This window comes from Trachinotus anak, unplaced genomic scaffold (genome assembly GCF_046630095.1).
Source record: "Trachinotus anak isolate AG129_WGS33_773 ecotype Australia unplaced genomic scaffold, CSIRO_AGI_Tana_v1 ptg000033l, whole genome shotgun sequence".
Taxonomy (NCBI): Eukaryota; Metazoa; Chordata; class Actinopteri; order Carangiformes; family Carangidae; genus Trachinotus; species Trachinotus anak.
The window spans coordinates 7,767,031-7,790,400 of NW_027273884.1; the positions used below are offsets into that span (position 1 = coordinate 7,767,031).

Below are 23,370 nucleotides of genomic sequence, written 5' to 3' on the forward strand. Positions count from 1 at the left end.
CACACAGTTTTTATGGCTGGTATCATTTGACAGTTTTAGATGTATAGGAGTTAAATGAGAGCCTCTGTCATTTAAGGGGGGGGGGGGGGGGGGGGGGGGGGGGGGATTAGAGAAATAAATGGTGAAGGAGGAGGGAAGGACAGAGAAAAGGACATGTTTAAGCAGTTCAGTGAAGATGTGTTGAGATTGTTTATTATAAAAGTGGTTGAGACTGTTGTCAAGCTACACTTTTTATTTCACTGCGTAAGATGAAGCACTTTATTATAATTTTCTTGAATTGTAACCATGACAACAAAGGTCCTCTAACCAGCTAGTTCTTGTGCCTGAAGCCAACCAAACAGTGACCATTCCACACCTGTACCTCTAAGTGCTGGTACACTCCTTTGGGTTGGTGCCGAGGGTAAGGACAATTGACCTGTGTGGTTGTTCAGGTCTTGGGATGTGTTCAATTAAACACCACTGAGCAAACTCCAGAGTTACAGTTAAAAATACTGAAATCCAGAAATACTCATGCTCACATCGACTGTCAATTATGACATGAATGTAGGAGTATTACCGAATGAATTTGAATCTTTAACATATTGTGCTTGTTCAGTTATTATTCACCAGAGTAATGAAGATTTTCAGGTCCAAAAGCTGTTAATATGAGCTGAGATGTATCAGACTTCAAAGTGGCTCCTTAACCTGACTGTTGAACCAAATACGAACTCATGCAAAAATAATCAGCACAGAGTCAACAGCAGGCGTGTTGAAGACCACTGCTTTATTCAGGACATCAAAGGAAGTGTCCTCACACCTGCTGAGCAGCTCTGACTCAGACACAGAGGTCCACACACACGTTTCCAAGGTGTTTACCATAAAGAGTGGTACAGCAGCCAGTGTCAAATGAACCACCAACTTTGATCATCTGAACACACTGCTGCAGAGGTTGGACCTGAGAGACCACCTGAGACTGAATCCTGTATGAAAAGATGAACAAGCATTGTCCTTCACTCCATCAGAGGCCAGTGGAAAGTGAAGCAGTAAACCTCCTGCTGTTCAGGGGACGCTGTCTCATTCAGGTCGTCTGTCTACTTAGACAAGACAAGACAGAGCCACAGGTTCATTTGTAAAGAATCTGTCAAACATGGAGGCAAAAGAAACATTTACACATTTGTGGATCACTTCCTGTTGGTTTGTGGGCAGCATGACATTTGTGACCTCCCTCCTGCTTCGTACCACAGCTGGTCTGTAGTAAAAAATCCACCAACGCAAGGTGGTGACATTCCTTTACATAAGATAGTCCGTACATGGAGACAGCACAGCTAACACAAGGTTGTGTACAAGCTAGCTCGTGTTACATCATTTTGATTTTGGGTGTGAGGTATGAAGAGCATGTTAATGAGCATCTGTGGACATTAAGCATTAGCTGCTCAGCTAATGGCAACGATGGCAATGAAGGTAGGTATGCCTGCTGCTATAGGGGCACTATTTCAGGAGACACTGCTATGGGTCATATCAAAGGGTTATGTTGTTCTGGTTGGAGGACTGGTTGGAGGAATGGTTGAAGGACTGGTTGGGGGACTAGTTGGGGGACTGGTTGGGGGACTGGTTGTAGTTAGAAGCTAAACGCTGTGTCAGCCCGATGTCACCGGTGTGTTTCTGCTACTGACCCTCTCATCCTCATCTTTCTCCATCAACACCACCTTCTGCTGCTGAGCCCAGATAAAGGGGGTGTAGTGAAGCTTGTTTCCACTCTGCATGTGAATGTACTGACCTTTCCTCTCGAAGCTGTCCTTACGGAGGAAGCAGACCACGGCGAGGAACTTAGTGACCTCCTTCAGGTACATGACCGTAGTGTTGTTCAGATGGATGATGGCCATAGACTCCTTGTCATAGGGTAAACCAGCAGCATTGTCTGCCAGCCTGAAGAAGAAATACACACTCCAGTGAGTAGAAGTAACAATGAATAAATAATGGATCCTCTGACACACAACACTGGCCTTGTTTCAAACATGGAGAACACTGCTGCTATTTAAGCTTCTTGTCTTGGACAATTTCAAAGGAAGCACACGGTGGTGCCTATTCAGAAATACAACAGACCTCTGATTTCGTATTCAACCACAGGAGTTCCAAGATGTAGAGAGAAAGGTGGAATGGAGCAGTGAAGAGAGCAGTTTAAAGGTGAAAAGAGGAGAGAATTTAAAAAAGGAGAAGAGCAGGAGGGCAGAGAGATAGACAGAGTTGGACAGAAAGGACATGCTGTTTTTGGGTTTCACTGGTAATTTATTCTGTTTGCACAAAGGAAGACAACAACTAAATGAAAACACTCTTCTCTTCAGTCCATCTGCTAAATATTAATGTTTCCTTCCTGCTTCAGATTTCTGAGCTGTTAATTTTACAGTATTCACACACACACAGAGCAGCTGTAGCATCAGCTCATCATACCACAGTTTCCCAAAAAGCCGAATCAATAACAGGTTTATTAGTAGAGCTCTTTCATCACAGTGTGTGAGAGCCTAATGTCGGACTCCTGCAGAGCAGATTAGAAGAACTTCTCAAACTGGGTCAGAACTTGTTGGAGAAAACCTGAATTTTTTTTTTTTTTTTTTCAGAATCAGAATCAGAATCAGTTTTATTGCCAAGTATGTTTTCACATACAGGGAATTTTTTCTGGTGATTGGTGCAATTGATCAGCAACAGTGGGGCTCTCTAGCCTTGTTGATAAGGCTACTAGTAGATGGGAAGAAGCTATTTTTGTGGCGAGAGGTTTTGGTCCTGAAGGACCGCAGCCTCCTGCCAGAGGGGAGTGTCACAAAGAGTTTGTGTCCAGGGTGGGAGGAGTCAGCTACAATCTTCCCTGCACGCCTCAGAGTCCTTGAGGTGTACAGGTCCTGGATGGATGGGAGATTGCAGACAATCACCTTCTCAGCAGAGTGGATGATACGCTGCAGTCTGTTATTGTCCCTCTCCGTGGCAGCAGCGTACCAGATGGTGATGGAGGAGGTGAGGATGGACTCAATGATGGAGGTGTAGAAGTTCACCATCATAGTCCTTGGCAGGTTGAACTTCTTCAACTGCCTCAGGAAATACATCCTCTGCTGAGCTTTTTTGATGAGGGAGCTGATGTTTAGCTCCCATTTGAGATCCTGTGTGATGGTGGTTCCCAAGAAGCGAAAATGCTCCACGGTAGCCACGGGGGAGTCACACAGGGAGATGGGGGTGGGTGGGGCTGGGCTCTTCCTGAAGTCCACTATCATTTCCACTGTCTTCAGAGCGTTTAGCTCTAGGTTGTTCTGCCTGCACCAGGTCACCAGACGGTCAGTCTCCCACCTGTAGGCAGACTCATCGCCATCAGAGATGAGTCCAATGAGAGTGGTGTCGTCTGCAAACTTCAGGAGCTTGACAGACTGATGGCTGGAGGTGCAGGTGTTGGTGTACAGGGAGAAGAGCAGAGGAGAAAGAACGCAGCCTTGCGGGGATCCAGTGCTGATGGTCTGGGAGTCAGACACGTGCTTTCCTAGCTTATTTTAAGTGTGAAGTGTTTCCTGCCATGGAGAAAGGACAATGAAATGGAGACGATTTCATCTGCACAGTTCACAGCCGACTGCTCCTCTTCATGTAACAACCACACAACCTCATCCAACAGGTGAGAGCTCCCTCTCCACCTGCATACATGTAGCATGTTAGCAGCATCAGCTAACAGCCAGCTGCATTCAAAATCCTTATGAAAAAGAACAGGCGACTGAAAGATGCCACTGTGTCAAACAAAGACAGAACAGTGTGTACAACACTACATCAAGCTCTTACTGTTTTGTGTTTGTGTTGTTGTTGTGTTTTTTCAGTCTGTGGTGGAGGAGGTGCAGTGGCTTCATTATTGGACCCACTGCAGGGCCCAGAAGATAAAGAGTCTTGAGTGAGGTGAGGGACCTGAGGGTCCTCAGAGAGACGGGAAATCATCCAGAGTTTTCACCTTGTGAGTCTGTGTGTGTGTGTGTGTGTGTGTGTGTGTCAGTGAACAGATGTTGTCACCACAGTGTGGGTGTGGTGCGTCCCAGCCTTTTAGTGTACCCAGGGAACACTTCTGTTGTCGTCTGTGCTACTTTTAGAGTATTTGGTATTTTGTGTATTTGGTTGTGTTGTGAGTATTTGCAGCACATGCATTGTCAAAGTGATGAAGATGTTTTCTGACTTAAGTTGCAGTGATTTGAGCTTTTAGAGCCAACATATGTTATGTTACACTTCACACTTCAGTCTGAACAGATACAGTGTCCTGACCTCAGACTCAGTGTGAACAGCTGTCACCATTTACAGCTGTTCCAGATGAAAATGTTTACATGAAGCTCATCCTTCTCCACTTCCTCACAGTGTGTCGCTGTGTGGTACCAGCCTGATTTCAAACTTCACTGTTGGCTTCATGTTTCAGACCTGGAGGCTGATGCTTGGTCAGTACAGGACATGATGCACAGTAACTGTTGCTGGTCACTTTTGTAACTATGGCAGCCAGTCTAAGGACTGAAGGCCGCTCCATCAGCACTGAACAGGAAGTGATGGTGTTCAGGGTGAGCAGGTGTTTGCAGCGTTTATCGGAACTCTCAAAAACAGTTTGAGCGAATGGAATACATTTCATGAAACGTGTCTCAGCTGAGCTGTGAAGAATGTAACAGTTTCAAAAGGAATTATTTTTACACATCAATCCACAAACAGACTCAGCACTGAGCTGGGCTTTAATTAATTATGAATCGCTCATATCTGCACCTGAGGCAGCGCTGGAAACACACACAGTAGAAACATGATAAAAAGAGCATCTCTGTGCAACAGATGCCGGATTAAATGTAATTATCAAAATGAATCAAATGCTCCCTCTCTCTTAATCTCATGTTGTCGTGGCCATTAGCCTCAATGTGGCTACACATGGGAGCTAAGAATAGTCTCCACAGACCGGGTACAAATATGCTGGGCTCATGTCAGCTCAGTGAGATGTGAACTCATCATCTTTGTCAGAGAGAGAAAGAGATAATTGTGTTTCACTGACAATAAGAGTTGGCTCCGTTTGTTGGCCGAGGAATATTTTAGTCACATTTGAGCTTTCCAAATGTAGATGGTGCCAGGTTCCTCACACCACCAGAGCTCATTAATTAAATGAGCTGAAGAAAGGCTCCATTTCCTGAAGCCTCTAATTAAGGATAATACCCCAGCTGTTTTGTCACGATAACGACGGCAGCCGTCTGCACTGCAATCTGCCGATTGATGAGAGCAGGTCCGAGCGGCACCTGCAGCACTCCCTCACTGTTTCACGGACACGTTACAGGGAGTGACTGAAGCGGACAGTTCAGGTTAACTGATGTGTGTTTACACAGAGAACATGGTCCACTGACAGCAGGCGTCAGTCCACCTCTGTCTGGGGCCAGAAAGTGAAATCAGCCCTCAGCCACATGCTCCCTGGAACAGCTGCAGTGGTTAAATATTCACTCACTTCGGGTCAAGTGTGGCCCAGTACAGTTAAAACCCTCAGCTGTGGTGCCCAGTGTCAATCACACACACATCTGTTCACACACACAGGTTGTCATAGGGTCATTTTTCCAGACATTACATAGACTTAGACCTACATTCCTTTCCTGGAGACTTTCCCCAACCCTTAAACCTTTGACCTTTGACCTTTAACTCCTGACCCAAAATCAGATCAGAAGATGTCCCCATATTAATTGATCTTAAGTCATTAATTGGTCCCTAAAAGTAGCCTATGACACACACGCGTGCATGCGCGCGCGCACACACACACACACTCACACCCCTAAATATAAACAAACAGTAAATGAGAAGCTCAAAACACAGACAACAGCAAACAAGACTAAATTGAATAAAACATTTCAACAAGACATAAATTACATCCAGAAATCTACATTTCCAGCAAACACATAAAACACAAGCCAGAATGATGCTTTGTGGCAGTTCCCATAGTTACCAGTTTGTCACAATTATAACTGCTAAGGCTCAGACACAATTAAATAATCAAAGTTTAATGAATCAGATGTTAAAATTCACATCATTTTTAACCTTCACAAGGTGAACTCTGTAACTATCCAATGATGTGAATGTTCACAAGTCATACACATCTGTACTATTCGTCTGTCTACGTGTCGCTGCCACACAGGAAAACAAACAGGGATCAGGATCATGTTATAATGTGAGATGTTTTTCACGTTATCACAGCATCTGTAGTGTCACCAAAATCACTTCACACATCTTGGTTGTACCACAACACTTCATTTGGAAAAATGGGTAATTGATGTGTGATGTAGTTGTCATGATACTACAGTGCATAAAAGGGAAGTTACTGAATATTGTTCCTCATACTAATTACACAACATAATGAAAGAGCACATTTCTCCAAACTAAGTTTTGTAGTGTAACCAGCAGGAGTCTGTTGATGTGTGAAGTAGGGCTGACCTGCTAACCCTAACCCTAACCCTAACCCTATCGTTGGATGCCACAGGGGGGACTATCGAGATAGATTATCTTAATCTAACCCTAACCCTAACGATTCCTCAAGAAACTCAATCAACCCGAGTCATAAAAGTCATTGAGGCAAATTCTTTGCATCGAAACTTCATTTCATCCACATGAGGCTCAGTCGTCACCATTAGACATGAAACAGTTTCCAGTTTCACGCTGAATTCTAATTATCACAATAACTGTGGCAGATTACTGTGGTTAATGTTGATTTTTCTTATGAAGAAACAAACTAATTGATCATTTTAACAGACCTGTGTTCTTTTCTCTGTTTTATATTTTCTATCTTCTATATATATATAACATGTTCCATTGATTTCTTATGTCTTATGTCTCTTTAATAAGGCAAAGTAGTTCTTATCCAATTACTCGATTAATCATTAGATTTATAGGTACTGGATTACTAAAATAATCAATAGCTAGTGTGAAGTTTGAATCTGTGAACATCTTTCCAACCTTAACAAAGTCTCAAACAGCAGAATCTCCCTTTTCTTTTTCTGCTGTACCATATGATGATGATGAGTGTGAAAATGATTGTAAAATATATATATATATATATATATATATATATATAGCTGATCAAATAATGCTACAATGTGTATCATATAAAAAGCAGATGGTCAGGGATTGTACAGAAAAACAAATTTAGATGGATGAAAGGGAGGATTTAGTCCCACGGAAACATCTGCTGTGTTTCTGTGGAACATGCATACACATGTAGATGACACCACATATAGATGTACTGTCATTATACTACTTTTCTGCATTTTTAAACAGGATTCATTAAATTCATTAATTGTTGGACAAATCTGTGAACACAGTATCTTAGCCTCAAGCCCCTGAGTGGGTGTTTCCCACGGCACTGGCTGACTGACAATGGAGAGCTGCCGTTGCTAGGAGACAAAATATGAGCTTCTGTGGTGTGCTCCTGACTGGAGAACATCAGACTGTATAGACTACAGCTGTGTCCCAGTTCAGGAGCTGCATCCTGCGGAGGACATGGTCACACCTTCTAGATGTCGTAGACGGGGAAGGTCAAACCGAAATGAGACAACAACATGTACAACAACATTTGTACTGTTAGCTGTTAAACTGAGCTGAAGTGCAGCACTCACATTTAAAAGTGTCATCCTCAGGCTCTCTCTCTGTGTTTGCTGACATATCATTTCCATTGAATCTTGGGATAGGTTGGGCCACGAAGGAAAGTTTGTTGGTGACGTTTTGTGAGAGTGTCCACCTCCGCTATATTTCATGCTCTGGATTCCCTGTTGCCTTGGAGCTTCTGAGGGAGCACTGAAGGGAGGGGTGTGTTTGTTTTGCTGTCTTTCTTCGGAATCTCTTACTGCACCTTTGAGATGATTTAACATCTGAGACGACCCATCGTTCCAGCTAGCTGGATTAGCTTGCTAATGTTCACATGGATTAAAACTAGACTTTGTTTTTCCGTCATGTTATTTCAACACCTGCTAAATGAGCAGCAGCTCAATGGTGTGTTTGTCCTTCACAATATAAAGGAGGGAGGGGGTCTAGCATCAGCTGATGGCAGATGACCAGGGGTCAAATCAGAACTTGCAGGTCCTATCTTAACTGTTTGGTAATCATGATAACTAAGATTAGGACCTCATTTGAGAAAAAAAAGCCTTTAGAGATGAGTGCTTGTTCCTTTCTTCACTGAAGATGGAAGAAGTGTATTTCACAAGCTTCATATCCTCCCAAAATCTTAAATAAACTTTCAGTTAACAGTTTATCTGTCCTGACCTCCGAGCTGACTTCTTTCATCCACACAGCTGCTCTTTTATTGCTTTTACACAACCAACCAAATGTCAACAGACAGAACTCATTCACTAAGAGTCTCAGACCTGCTGCTCACAGTAATAACACAGTTACTGTTACAGTCATTTGCAGTTATAAACTTTTCTTAACAGTGAGTTCACTGAAACCATTCTGATGTTATAATGGCAGCTCTATAATAAACTATATAGAGAGCATGTATACCTCCATATCTCCACTGATAAAAATCAGTTACAGTTACTCTAATTTAGTTTGAAAATACAGCTCATACACACTCATACAGCTCTTTACTGTGTACTCCTGCCTCTCTTCTTCTCAAAGAAAAACTCTGGACACATCACCTGATGTCCCCTTCACTGAATCACCAAACAAATGGACAAGGTGCTCGCCACCACCACAGTGACACCCGGTGCTATGAGATTGACCAGGTGCTTTGTCAAACACAATGGTGATCACATTGTGAGGCAATATGATCACAATAAATATTTTGATGTGTTGTTGATATATAAGAATTGTATGACACAAGTCATAACAGCCAAATTATTTTCTGTGCAAACCCTGTTTTCCAACTGACAACCTGCACGTCCTGTTACTGTACCCTGACTGTCTCTGCTGTCAGCAAGGTGCTGCAAGTGGACTAATAAATCATATATATACGTACACATATACATATGTTTTACACACACACACATACGTATATGTAACACATATACATACATACACTTGTTTGCTATCTCAGTCTGATTGTGCACTAAAATATTTACATCCATCTCAAACACTGGAGAATCAAAGCGGATAGCTGGTTAACAACAGTTAACAGTCAAGAAGTGATTTCTGTCAGACAAAAAGAAAAACTGATCTTCCCCTGCCTCAGTACAGCCTTGAATGTTTGATCATTATTCATTAAAGTAAAAAGAGTTATTTAAAAGGCATTATTTAGCCTCTGTATTGTTATGGGGTCAGATTGGCATCAACATTTTTGAGACTTTCAAGTGGGTAATGAGAACCACTAATCTAGATCATCCAGTGTGAGTGATGGTGACATCTTACCCACTTTAAAGAACTAAAGTTGCTTTAATATCAGAGGGCAGCTTTAGAAAATCTGAAAACCAAGAGACTTATTTTAAATATTTAAGAAAAATAAAATATAAAAACAAGAAATAAAGCTAGCTTTCTCCTCTAGTTGAAGAAAAGCTTATGTCTTATCTAAACATCACAGTGATTGGTAAGATGCTTGAATCCCAAAACTACAAACAAATTAGAATCACTGCCTCACAGATGTGTCTCCACCACTCAGACTAATTTCAGATCACATCCTGTTTATCCAGAGTCAGATCAAATATGAACCATTTGTGTGAAATCTTGTCATAATTGGGACAAGTCTCGACTAATGGCTAAAAAGTGTTTTGTGAGGTCACACTGACACTGACACTGACCTTTGACCTTCAACCAACAAAGTCTAATCAGTTCGTCCTTGAGTCCTTAAGTGGATATATGTGCCAAATTTGAATAAGGTCCTACAAGGCGTTACTGAGATATTGTGGACACAAGGCCAAAAACAGGCTTTGTGACATCACCTTGTCCTTGACCTTTGACCTTTGACTTTTAGCAACCAAAACCTAATCAGTTTTGTCCTTTGAAGAAATTCCCTCAAGGTGTTACGGACATACTCCATTCACAAGGCCAAAACTGTAGTTTGTGAGGTCACTGTGACCTTGACCTTTGACCTTTGATCCCCAAAATCTAATGTAATCTTAGTCCAAGTGAAGGTTTGCGCCAAATCTGAAGAAGTTCCAACAAGCTGTTACTGAGATATCGTGTCCACGAGAATGGGACAGACGGACAACCCGAAAACAATATGCCTCCGGCCCTGATTATCGTTGGTGAGGAGGCATAAAAAGATTTACTACAAATCAACTGCACAGATTTTATTTATTTAAAATCAGATTTGAGCTTAAATTTTGTTCAACAGAGGTTTTATGAACTGTCACAAGATGAGCTAAAGTCACAGGATGTTCCTGAAGAAGAAACACAGCCAATGGAACAATGGGTTCATCCCTGATGAGCAGCTAAGAGAGTATCTGCCATCCTGTGATGATCAACTGGCTGTTAGAGGACACTGCAGACAAAAGGAAAATGAGTACAGCAGTTACAAGTCAAAGATCTCTGAGCGACTTAGAGGAAACAAAAAGGTGATCATCAGTCTGAGACAGAGCTTCAAAGCCCCACAAAGAACACTCGGAAATGCCAGAGTGGCCACTGGGAGGGACCGGGATTTATCCCGATGGACTGCTACACAAAGTGTGCTTAATGTGAAAAAAATAAAACATCAGACAAAGACAAAGACACAGAGGGAGAGAGAGAGAGAGAGAGAGAGAGGGAGAGAGAGATGACAGAGCAGGCTGCAAGACCCACTCTGGTCCTATGAGAACGTCTCATCTCGTCTCGCTCTCCAGCTAAATAAGTTCTGTTCTGTCTCGCAGCTCCGCCCACACACTTCATCATGGTCTAAACACTGAGCAAACAGTAGACTGACACTGACTCTATTTACAGGAACTACAAAGTTTAAAAAAAAACATAAGGGCCTGACTGAGAGGCTCAGTCAGGAGAAAAGAAGTAAGATGCTTCAAATAGTTGTGGATCTCTCAGCAGTAACTCTGCAGACAAGGAAGATTGTCTGAGTTTATTCAGCAGGTTAATGTTGTACAGCTTCGTTTTCTGCTCTGGTTTCATCAGTCATTTAAAGTCATGAAAGTCTGTGTGATCAGCTCAGAGCTACAGAATCTTATTACAGAGAGATGCACTGAAGGACGAAACTCCTGCTGTGCTGTCCAGTCTGATTCTCTCTGTACTGACCTGTAGCTACAGTTATATGGCCGCAGCTGCTTGTGTTGATGTAGTCGTGGACAGTTATATGAACATGTGTTTCTCTTCTTCACAAGCTACAATAATAACATTTAATTGAATCTGTATCTGAATAAGGTAAAGAACAATTAGACTATAACACTACAAAGTTATATACACATAGTTCATGTGCAGGTGTTTCTATTTCATGTGCTTATTGTAAAGAGTGGGACAGGCTGTTTGTGATGGTGTCTCAAGATGGGTTTTGGTGAGCCAGTGTGTCAGAGAAAGACAGAGATGGGATGGGGAGGGGGAACCAGAGGAGCGAGGGTCCTGAAGGGCAGTCAGAAACAGAACCTGATGGAAAAGGCTGTGCAGCTATGCGACTTTCAGCAGTGTTCATTAGAGGATAGTATCACAGTCAGGGAGTTACCTCACTAACTTTCTTTTAACAACCAAGAACAGAGACTTAAATCTGGCAGAGAACAGTTATGCAACTGCACAAGAAGGTGAAAAGACACAATACAGACCTGATGTCTATCACCACTGTGGATATAAATACTTCATGTCTCAGACTGATTCCCTTCTTTACACCACAGTCCCTAGTTCATCAGAACATGGAACATTTCTTCATGAAGCTTTAGAGGACAGTGGTGTTGTACCACTGCCCTTGGACAGCATCTCTGGGATGGAACACTCATGTCTCGAGAATACCTTCTCTCTTCCTCAAGAAGCGTCCTTTGAACCACCCTTGCCTACTTCCATTGATATATTACAGGAATAAGCAAATCAGAGAGGAAGAGTGAGGAAGACGACTCTTCTTCATCGTGGACAGACTCTAAGGGAACTTTCTGAGGAAAGTATCGCAGAGGATGACATTTACTTTCATGTTATTCTTCCCAGTGGGAAGCTTGAAAAGGCTGTGGATGAGGGAGCTGTTATGTGCTGTCAGAATTTTGAGCTTCTGAGCTGATCTATGGGAACTTGCTTCAAAGTGTCATACGTACATCATGATTTTGGTAAACAAGAATGAGAAAGTGCAAAATGAATAATCACATTTAGCAGGCAAAAAAGATGATTCCTGTAAATCTTGCCCCTGTACTCCTGCAGCATGCTGTTTGAGTGATTGTGTGGACAGCTTTTTCAAGGATGTGTCAGATTCAGAGCGAGTGATCTTTGAATTTTGTTGATCAGATTTTAAGGATGTTGACTGAGCAGAATTCAGAAATCCTGGATATTAACAACCACAGGAGGCTTCCACCAACAGATAACACTGAGCAAATCCTGAAGGAGCTTGTTCACCAACAACAGATCAGAGTTTAAAGGGTCAGCAGCAGTCTATGAAAGATCATGAGATCAAACTCGCCCAGTACCCAGAATGCCCAGGAGAAAAAAGTGTCAGGTAGTGCATACCTGAGAAAGTCAGACACGCAGCACCTGTCTTCTTTCCTCACAGGAAACAGCATCACCATTGGCATCTCACAAGTTCAGGGATTTCAGAGAAAAAGTGTTGTTCATACATGTAGAGCAAGTTTTAGGTCAGTTTTGAAGACTACCCAGATTTTCAACATGAAACTAACAAGTCCTAGAAAGCAACACATGGCTAATGGACATAGATATAAAGATTTCAGCCAACTAGAAGTTGGCCACCATGAGAGGCTCATGTTTGAACTTTGTAGGTTTTCCAGATTCTTGTCTCATGAAGGAAGTCCTTACTGTCACAGCTTTAAGATGCTGTCCACTGTCTTCTGCTGATGATGGTGAAAGTTGTTTTCAGTTTGAGAATATGTTCTCTTACATGCTATACTACAGAGCAGCCCCATATATTCATGTGACTGAGCTGGCCAAGAGCGACCAAGGGACAGCAATAAAACTCCCTCAGTTTAGGCCTCAACGTGACAGTTCTGGTCCCGGCTACTATTCAAATGTTCTCTGTCTCATATCATCAAAATTTTTCAGTTTTAAAGACATTTTATAGACGATGTGAATCAAAACAAACAAATCAGAAAGTATTTGAAACATTAATCAACTCTAAAATTCAACCAGCCCTCCAATCTGAACAACCATCAACCCAAACGACCCATAGTGTCCCTGAAATAACACCCCTACAGCGGCAGGCATACCGCACCTCAGTTGTCATGGTTACGATAATGGCTTGGTTAGGTTTAGGAAAACATGGTGACTTGGGTTAAAATAAGTACTTCCTCAACATTAGACGATCTCTGTTGTTATGGTAACAATAATAACAACAAACGGTCATGGATAATAGAAACAAAATAAACAACATAAATCTGCGTTTGATTGACAGCAGCAGCTACATGTCACGGACACACAGTGTGTTGTTCGTGATATTTTTATTTTTAATATATTTGCAAAAGTTTCAAGCAAACTTTTTTCACTGTCATTATGGGGTATTGTGTGTAGAATTTTGAGGTTAAAAATGAATTTAATCCATTTTGGAATAAGGCTGTAACACAACAAAATGTGGAAAAAGTGAAGCGCTGTGAATACTTTCCGGATGCAGTGTATGTCTACACCCAGGAGATGTTAGCAAACATTTACATGCTGTTTAATGTGTCAGTCCTGCAAACTGCTGTTCACACTTCTCCCTAGTAGATCAGTGGTTCAACAGGCTGAAGGTCCAGGACAAGATCATATTAGATCAGAAGCAGAGCTCAGCAGGGAAGCTAATGTGGGCTGTTGTAAGGGAGTGTGGCTCAGTGAGTCCATCTGCTCTGCCTGTGATGCAACATTAACACTACAGCTTTATGCATGATTTGATTGACTGGATCCAGTAAAGATCTATCTGCTTACCATGTAAAATCAGGAGGCACCATTATGAACCCAAAACTATAAAAGCTAAATATCTACTCTGTGGTTTCTGATTCTCTTCTAAAGGGAGTAAGTAAAAGAGCAGGTGTGTTTGCTGGAGCAGACAAAAAAATTTTTATCCCTGCTGAAAACAACATTATCAGTGTGTTTAATATAACATACCTAATATTAGTTCAGCAACTCATTGTTTATAGTCATAGAATGAGAACTACGTCACTTTACAGTCACAATACGCATATTTTAAGTGATAAAGATCAAGTGTTTCACCTGGTTAATGTCCTCATGATGTTTTTATATGATAAAGACATATCATGAGTGAAATAATCAGTCAACACCATGACTGAGTGTTTCCACCTTGAACTGCAGTGAACCAATGACAGTCTCATAAAAACAGATTCAGACAGTCAGGGATTCATATGTCATAGAACCTAAGGAATCAATCCTGTCAACTTGTGGGGACGGGGGGTGGGGCTAAATACCGCTGAAACCTTGTCAGTACAGAGAGCCAGAGTCAGCATTAGCACAACCACTAACACTGTGTCAGCCACTGCCAGTTAAGCTAACAAAGATCGTAAACAAATAAAAGATGCTAACTACGCTAACCGTTCTGATACATCTGCTAGTCTCTGATTCTGGTCTCAACAGACTCCTCATCTGAGTCTGGGTCTGACTGAGGCTCAAACATGAGGCTGAGTCTCTCTGATGTTTCCTCTTCGAACCATCTTCATACACTCTGCTCTTTCACCTGGACACCTGGAGCCAGCAGGTGGTGGGCGGGGCCAAAGCCTGATCCAGGGCTGCAGTCGAAAAGTCAAATAATCTCCTTTCTTGACCGCTTCTCCTCGACCTTCATGGAAAACGTCATGAGGTCAAGGAAAGATGTGAGGGAGAGTTCATAAAGACTTAGAGAGAATCCGACTGAACTTTCACAAGGCTTTTTTTTTTAAACCTTTATTTATAACACATGGACGATAGATACTCTTTCCCAAACTACAAAAAAAAAAAAAAAAAAAACAGGATTGAAATGTTGAAATAAAAAACATCAAAGGAAAAGATAAGCAGATCAAGTTGATACATTAAAATAATAATTAAATAAAAATAAGGAACTGATCAGAGGGAGGTCAGAATAAATTATAAACGCATAGAGCTTCCTGAAATGGACACTGGATGACATTTTTATACATTTGTTCAGTGAAGAAAATTTATTTTCAGTACAATGGGAGAGGATTTAGTAAAATGCCATTATGTGTGTATGTGTATGTACTGTGTTATGATGATGACGTTACTGTAAATCTGGACCGATTTAAAGGGAATTAATCTATATTGATGGATTTGGAGCTAAGACCAGGGTTTCCATCAGTTCTAGATCATGTCACAAACAACAGCTGCTTTGTTGTTTCTATATTTATGTGGGTCTGCTGGGGTTAAACTACAAGGGTGTGTGGCTTTAAATGTTGCTGCAGCAAAGAATTGTGGGACGGCATTTTCTCCTTTCTTTTTGTAAAGGAAGGTCCAGTGTTTCGTATGCTAAAGGAGAAGCTTCTTTTCTTATCATTTAGAGAATCTGAGCAGCTGTTATCATGGCTGCTGCTCAAATACTTCTGGGTCATTTCATCCAGTGTGTGTGCATGTGTGTGTGTGTGTGTGTGTGTGTGTGTGTGTCTGTGTTGCGCGTATTTGTGATCATAGCAGAATGTGGTCCTGGTGACACGACTGTAGCAAGAACTACCACAGAGGAGGTTTGGACTTGACCAAGTGTTAATGTGTCTCTCAAGATACAGTCAGAAACTCTACAAGTGTGCAGCTGTGATCAAAATGAAATGAGGTCTGATCCATGATGTAATCCTGGAGTAACGACTGCTGATGGATCATGAGATACTGATTATACAGATTATACGGATTAATACTGAGGGCTTCTCTCCTGGCTTCTTCGTGCAGTGGAGGAATCAGTGTCTCACATTAATTCCCTGACTGAACTCTGACCCACTGACTCACACAGACCTGGATCAGGAGCTAATTATCCTCCCAGCTGCAGTGATTATTACAGAGCAGACTCTGCTGGGGATCAGAGGGCTTCACTTCACATTCAGCTCTGCACCACCATCATATCCAGTCTGCCAGTTCAACTACCACGCACACTTCACCTTGACAAGGACAGTGATTTCAGCCACTCCAACATTCCATGACCTCGTCACCACCCTGATGCTTCTGTTAGACCTTGATCAGCTCCACACACACATCAGTGCACTTAGCTTATTTCTGTATGTATATATATGTGTGTGTGTGTGTGTGTGTGTGTGTGTGTGTGTGTGTGTGTGTGTACATACAGAAATGATATTTAAATTATTTAAATTTAAATTTAAATGTTTTAAAAGGAAATTATCTTGAAAAACATTAAAAATGCTAAAAGAAATTATTTCATTTTATTATTATTAAGGGCTCTCACTGTGATCAGCCACTGACAGGAACTTTTATGTTGTCACATCATATGCTACAAAAACTGGAGAATAAAAATAGATAGCAGGTTAGCAACAGAAGAGTCAGAGACAGATGGTGAATCATCAAGTGATCTCTCCTCCATCAGACAAAGAGAAACTGATCTTCTCCTGCTTCAGTTCAGTCCTGATGCTCCATTGTTATCATTAAAATCTGAGACAACATTATTCCGCTCCTGTATTGTTACAGGGTCGGATGTGGGCCACCAACATTTTTGAGATTTTCAAGTGGGACATGAGATGGAAAAAGTTTGAAACCACTGACATATATGAAATACTCACAGTAAAACTTGTAAATGTACATATATTAAATATATCTATATAATGAATTTTTATATGATGTAACATGTTGCAACTATATATGTTAATATGTTAATATATTTGTAATTTATATAACACCATTACCTATACAGCTGTTCCTGGTCTGTCTCTCTCTCTCTTTTCTCCTCTCTCCTCCCCCCACCCCACCTTTTTTTATCTCCTCCTAAACCCAACCGGTCAAGGCAGACGGCCCCCCACCGTGAGCCCGGTTCTGTTGGAGGTTTCTTCCTGTTAAAAGGGAGTTTTTCCTCCTCCCAAGCGCTTGCTCTTTGTGGGAACTGTTGGGTTTTTCTCTGTAACAAATTGAAAGTAAGGTCTTGACCTTACCCTGTAAAGTGCCTTGAGATAATGTATATTATGATTTGGCACTATACAAATAAAATTGAATTGAATTGAATATAAATAGGTTTTTTTTTAATTAATTTTAAACATGTCTCTTCACATTGTGATAAAGTGTCTCAGACTTTTGGACCCTTCTGTTTATAATATCAACATATACTGACAGGCTTTGGGATGGATATATATTTATGTAACATATGTCTACAATATACATATAATACATACATAAGCATACATATTTGTATGGGCCAGACTTATATCTTAATATCAAATTGTTCCAATTTCTAACAGGCTTCATATGAAATCTGTCATGAAATCTGTCATGAAGGCTCAGTTCCTCACTGTGTGGCGTTAGCATTAATGTTAGCATTAACGCCACACAGTGAGGAGCTGAGCCTAAGTAACAGTAACCAGTAACCTATTCCATGAAACTGAACTTTATCCACACGATTGTATCACCAGGTTTTTTTTTTTGAGCTGCCAAAGCCCGAATTTTTCAAACAGTACACAAAACTGAACAAGACATACAACATGTCATCACCTTTTAAGTTGTTATAGTGACCTGGTTGGACCAGCGGTTATTGAGCATCATGTCTCGAAAGCCCACAGACCCAGGCAGCCTTGTGATTTCTGGACTCTCAGATATTAAATCCTGGACATCCCAAACTTTAAAACTGAAGTAATTATGATGAATTTGCATCAGCTCTCTCAGTGCAAATCTTGCTGACCTCTCTAATTATTTCCAGCTGGCTGTTGGGTAATATCTGACACCAGCCTAACTTCTGATAATCAAGTCAAACATGTGGTTCAGTCTTGTTTCTACCAACTCAGCATCATTTCTAAAATCAGATCATTTCTATCAGTCACAAAAAGTTGTTCATGCATTTATCTATTCTCTCTTTATTCAGGTGTCAGGCCTCCATCCACAAACTGCTGCTGCCCGTCTTCTTTCTGGAACTGACAGGTACAGTCACATGACTCCGGTCCTCACCTTACTACATTAGCTCCCTGTTAGATTTGAAATTTTCATTGCTGACTTTTAAGGCTTGAATTGATCTTGCCTCAACCAAGGACTGAGATCCCGTGTCAGGGTTTTGACTAATGGTGACCCATTAACCTCCTTTAAATCTCTGGTGATTTTTATATAATATATTTATATTGTTTTATCTCTAATTATTGTTTCTACATATTTTATTGCCTCTTTTTACTTATTGTCAGATCCTTTCGCATAATGTTTGATATATGATGTTTTTATTTATGCTGTTCTTCTTTTTTTATTATGCCCCGACCATTTTCTCTTTTACTACTCTGTAACTTTGTTAAGAAGAAAAACACTTGATAAAAAGTTGTTATTATAATTATCCCTCACCTGGAGTCATGTTTCTGACCAGTGCTCCCTCTCTTTTCCTCTTGTTTTCTGGCTCTTTAGCTGCTAAATGCTCCATGTTCACCAGCTGCTCTCTGACTGTGTCTGTCTGCTGGTTGCTGCACAGCAGGTCCTGTATTCCGACTGGTTTTTTTTCTCACTGAAGCCAAATATGAGACTATGAAACTGTGAGAGCTGTGAACCAGAACAGTCACATTGTGGACTGGAAAACAATGAGCAGAGTCTGACTCTAAAGCAGTTCATTAACTATACCAGCCCTAAACATTACACAGAATACAGATAATAACATAGATATGATGAAATAATTCAACTGTGTGCATTGCTAATGATAATGACAGAGGCAAGTGTGGAGAGACTGAAGGCATAGAACGAAGCTTGTTCACTCACCAGGGCTGACACATTATTGAACCTGTGCTGCGTCTCTTATTCTTGTTTTACCACCAGTGCCTCTCATTTCACATGAATCTTACCTTTTATAAATATTTAGAGCAAAGGCCAAAGTCTCAATGGCATGACACATGTTTGAAAAAGCGCACACAGACACACATATCCGTTATAAAGTAGTGCAGGAATAGAATAGAAGGAATAGAAGTGTTCTGAATATTAAGGTCATAGTTATCATTTGTCATAGACACATGATGGTTCCCTTCTTTCACTCTGAGACTGTGGAACATAAAGTGCAGTATAGAAACACATTTCCAGCAGCTCCTCACACACACTGGTGTGTGTTGTTCCTTCCTGGTTTCCTCCAGTATCATTGGAGTCTCTCTCTCCTGTTGAAGGCTGTAGAGCTGCTGTCAGCGAACACTGGTTGTGGATGGTCAACACAAACTCGTTCATCCTCTGGTACTTAAGAATAATGACCTGACCTCTCAGGAGATTCAGAGTGTGACTGTTACTGCTGTTGGCTTTACTTGACGCCTGATGGAGACTCTTTATTCCAACAGAAACACAGTAGACCTACAGTAAAAGACCTCAGGTTCAGTGGAGCTGTAGTGAAGCCTGAGGGTCCACTAAGGACTTAACTGAACCAGGAAAACTTAGTGCCTCATTAAGAAAAGAAGGTTGTTTCAAAATTTCATATCTCTAGCTGTGTCCTAGCAGACAGACACACAAACACACACAGACACAAAAACACACAAACTGCTCTCCAGTTGAAGTAGTAGGATACTTGCATATATACCATGACCCATGAGAAATGTAAAGTGATGCAGTTTTAACTATTTTGAAGATATAGAATAATTGTTGTTATGATGATGAACTTTGACATTCAGGAACATGTTGCCACCATTTCTGATGGAGCTTCCCATCAGGTTGTATAACTCTCCTGATAGCTGGAGTGTGCTGTTGTGATCTGCTGAGTGTCTCACCCATAGATGCAGGAGATGTCAATGACCACGTCGATCATGTCGCAGCACAGCTCATACGTCTGCATGTCCACGGGGCTGCTGTCTGTGGCGATGTAAATCTTACTGACCACGTCAAACAGGAAGGCCTTCTCAATACCTGAGTTCTGCAAACAGAGGCAGAGACAGAGAGGTTGTTAATGTTACCATGACAACCTCAGATGATCACTAAGAGTTTTCAATGGCTGATGATATATGCAGGTCTGATAAACGCCTTCCATTAACTTCACCTTGGATACACATCAAGTGGTCAGAAGAGAGTGTGAAATTACATAAAAGAATTCCATTCACCCATCCACCATCCATTTATCCATCCATCACCCATCCACCTTCCATTTATCCATCCATCATCCATCCACCATCCATTTGTCCATCCATCATCCATCCATCCATCACCCATCCACCATCCATTTATCCATCCATCATCCATCCACCATCCATCATCCATCCATCATCCATCCACCATCATTTATCCATCCATCATCCATTTATCCATCCATCCATCTATCATCCATTTATCCATCCATCCATCCATGCATGCATCCATCATCCATCCATCCATCATCCATCTATCATCTATTTATCCATCCATCATCCATCCATCATCCATGAATCCACCTATACATTCATTCATCTGTCTGTCTATCCATCCATAATCCATTTATCCATCCATCCATTCATCCATCTATATATCATTCATTTATCAGTCTATCCATCCATCATCCATCCATCATCCATTCATCATCATCCATCCATCCATCTATACATCCATTCTTCTGTCCATCTATCCATCCAGCCATCCATTTTCTGCCACTCCTTTGGAGAGTCGTCACCATGGCAGCAGCTCAAATGTAGTATTCCAAATGTTCCTCTCCTCAGCAACATTTTCCAGCTCCTCCTGGAGGATCCTGGGGTGTTCCCAGACCAGATGAGATCTATACCCTCTCCAATGTGATCTGACTCTACCACAGAGTCTCCTACCAGTTGGACATGCCTAGAAGAACTCCAGTGGAGGGTCCCCAGGAGGATCCTGATTAGACGCACAAACCACCTCTACTGGGTCCTTTTAGCTTGAAGGAGGAGACTCATTTTAGCCGCTTGTAGCTGTGAGCTTGTTCTTTCAGTCACTATCCAGAGCTCGTGACCACACGTGAGGGTGGGAACGTAGATTAACTGTTGTCCAAACAGCATCAGTGAAACACAGATTTTTCAAGTGAAACTGTTTGATTCAGAGTTTTTACTGGTTCTAATCAGCTGCTCTGTTTGTTGTGGACAGGAGGAGCCCTTTGTGGAAAATTCAGCTCCAGGTCAAAACCTCTAGAACCACTGACACTGAAGGATCCAAACCAGGAGAAGCTGAAGACAGTGGTGGTGAGGACAACTTCTGATGAAGTTTTTTTTTTTTTTCTGAGCACCTCTTTTTTCAAATGAGGAGAGAAAACTGCTGCACCCAGCATCTTTTTTCAGAGTGTGTTTTTTTTATTTGGTTCTTGTTGAAAATCTGTGACAGTGTCTGTCTATCCTGAGCTGTATAATCTGCCAGACAGTAACTATCACAAAAAGGATAGAAAGACAAAGACATTTGTGTGAGCAGATGGGATAGAAAGTGTTGCTGGTGAGTGTTGTGCTTCTATCGCTGTATGTGTCAACAATGTAAAACAAACTAATAAAAAATAAAGAGTTTATCATACAGCAGCAGTGGCTATTTGTTGTCAAGACACTGTCAGAGTAACAAAATCCACACATGCTTTCTTTACCAGATAAAAAACTAAATGGACACACACCATAACAGTCTGTGCTACAGCTGAAGGTTCTTAATTCTTCTAGATATCAGTGCAAGAGAACCACCATAAACAATAATGAATATGAAAATGAACAGATTCAAGAGGTATCACATCATGTGAAAATATTTACATACAATAATAATAATAATAATAATAATAATGAAGGTGATTGTGCTTTTGCTATCAGCTTCCTGTTATTTCCCCTTTTCAGCCTCTTGCCTGTTAATTATTTTGCTTCTATTGTCACAGCACTGTGTAAACTGTTTTTAAAGGTGTTATATAAATAAAATTAATATAATTTACAGTTCAGCTGCTTAATTCCTTCAGAGAACAACACGAACAAATGAAAAATAATGTCTGAAAAATGCCAGAAAGAAACTTGTGATAATCAGACAAACATTTCCCAGGATAATGAATAATGTATTAAACTGTATTATTAAGGGCAGTAATCATGAAAACAAACAGGGTTCATGTTGGTCTGTAGTTCAGCAGAGAGGAAATAAACCCTGAGTGAAGGTTGTTACTGCAGATAATGGATGTGGTGATAAAATAAGAACACACACATCATAAAACCACACAGTCGACTCAGTGGTGTCAGCAGAGATTTGGGAAATCACCATGTGGAGGATTACATCATCATTATCATCATCATCATCATCATCATCATCATCATCATCAGTAACAGTCCACTGAAAGTCAGGCTCTGAACAGACATGACTCAGTAAAAAATGTTGAAAAATAACAAATCTTTACTTCGTGGCTCACTATCACGCCACAGTGACGATATGATGTTTTTAGTAGATGGTCAGTGTATTAACATCATCATCAAGTCCATCATCATCCCCAACCCCATCATCATCACCATCTTTACACACTCAGCACTGACTGAACTCTGTTTGAGGACACAGCTGAGTGAAGCTCAGACATCGATCTGTTCTTTCAGTTTTCACCTGACTCATTTATTCAGGCTCATCTGTGCTGGAAGAATAAACACAGATCATGTCGGACAAACCAACTTGTTAACAGACCAACAGTCATTCTGTCAGTACATCACATGACATTTTGTTCAGACATTCATGGTCCCCAGAGGATGAATCCTGCTCTCTCTGGTGGGCCCTCCTTTCTATGTCGTCCATCCGCCCGGCCCTTTCTCATGAACCTGATATCTCATCATAACATCTGGAGGGAACTTCTTCAAATGTTGCACAGTCATTTACTTGGACTCAAGGGTGAATTGATTTGGCAGTCAAAGGTCATAGGTCGAAGGTCAATGTGACATCACAAATCATGTTTTTGGCCATAACTCACAAATTCATTCACTAATTACGACACAATTCAATTGAACTCAAATGTCTATGAGGATAAAATGAAGCTGGCAGTTCATATCCAAAAGGTCAAAGGTTAACTTCACTGTGACATCATAATGTTCTGTAAAAATATTTCTGCAGCTTGGATGGTTGGTGGAGGAAACAACCAGAGGAGGTGATTCTAGTTCATCTTGGTTGAAATTTGTGGTTTTCAGTGACATGTCTCAACAGCTATTGGAAGTTGGAGTATTGTGACATGTGGTTCACCCATTCATGTCCTCCTCAGGATAAATTAAAATAAATCTGTGACTCCTCATCGTCCATAATCAAGTCAAACTTTCAATTAGTCCAATTCTTTGGTTTATGACCAAA

General features: G+C 41.1%; 1 protein-coding gene across 6 annotated transcripts in view; it reads right to left on the bottom strand.

The window, feature by feature from the left end:
* Nucleotides 1–23,370, bottom strand: part of rragd (ras-related GTP binding D) — a 48,667-nt gene that overhangs the window by 13,229 nt on the left and 12,068 nt on the right. For 3 of the 6 annotated variants that reach the window (XM_071471047.1, XM_071471052.1, XM_071471049.1), the window contains exons 5-6: nt 19,872–20,014; nt 1,757–1,905 (exon numbers count right to left, since the gene is read on the bottom strand). In XM_071471047.1, the coding sequence (XP_071327148.1) occupies nt 1,757–1,905; nt 19,872–20,014 (292 nt within the window). Of the gene's footprint in view, nt 1–198; nt 1,118–1,756; nt 1,906–19,871; nt 20,015–23,370 lie in introns of those variants that run through there. The other 3 variants (XM_071471048.1, XM_071471050.1, XM_071471051.1) reach the window with 3 other exon arrangements.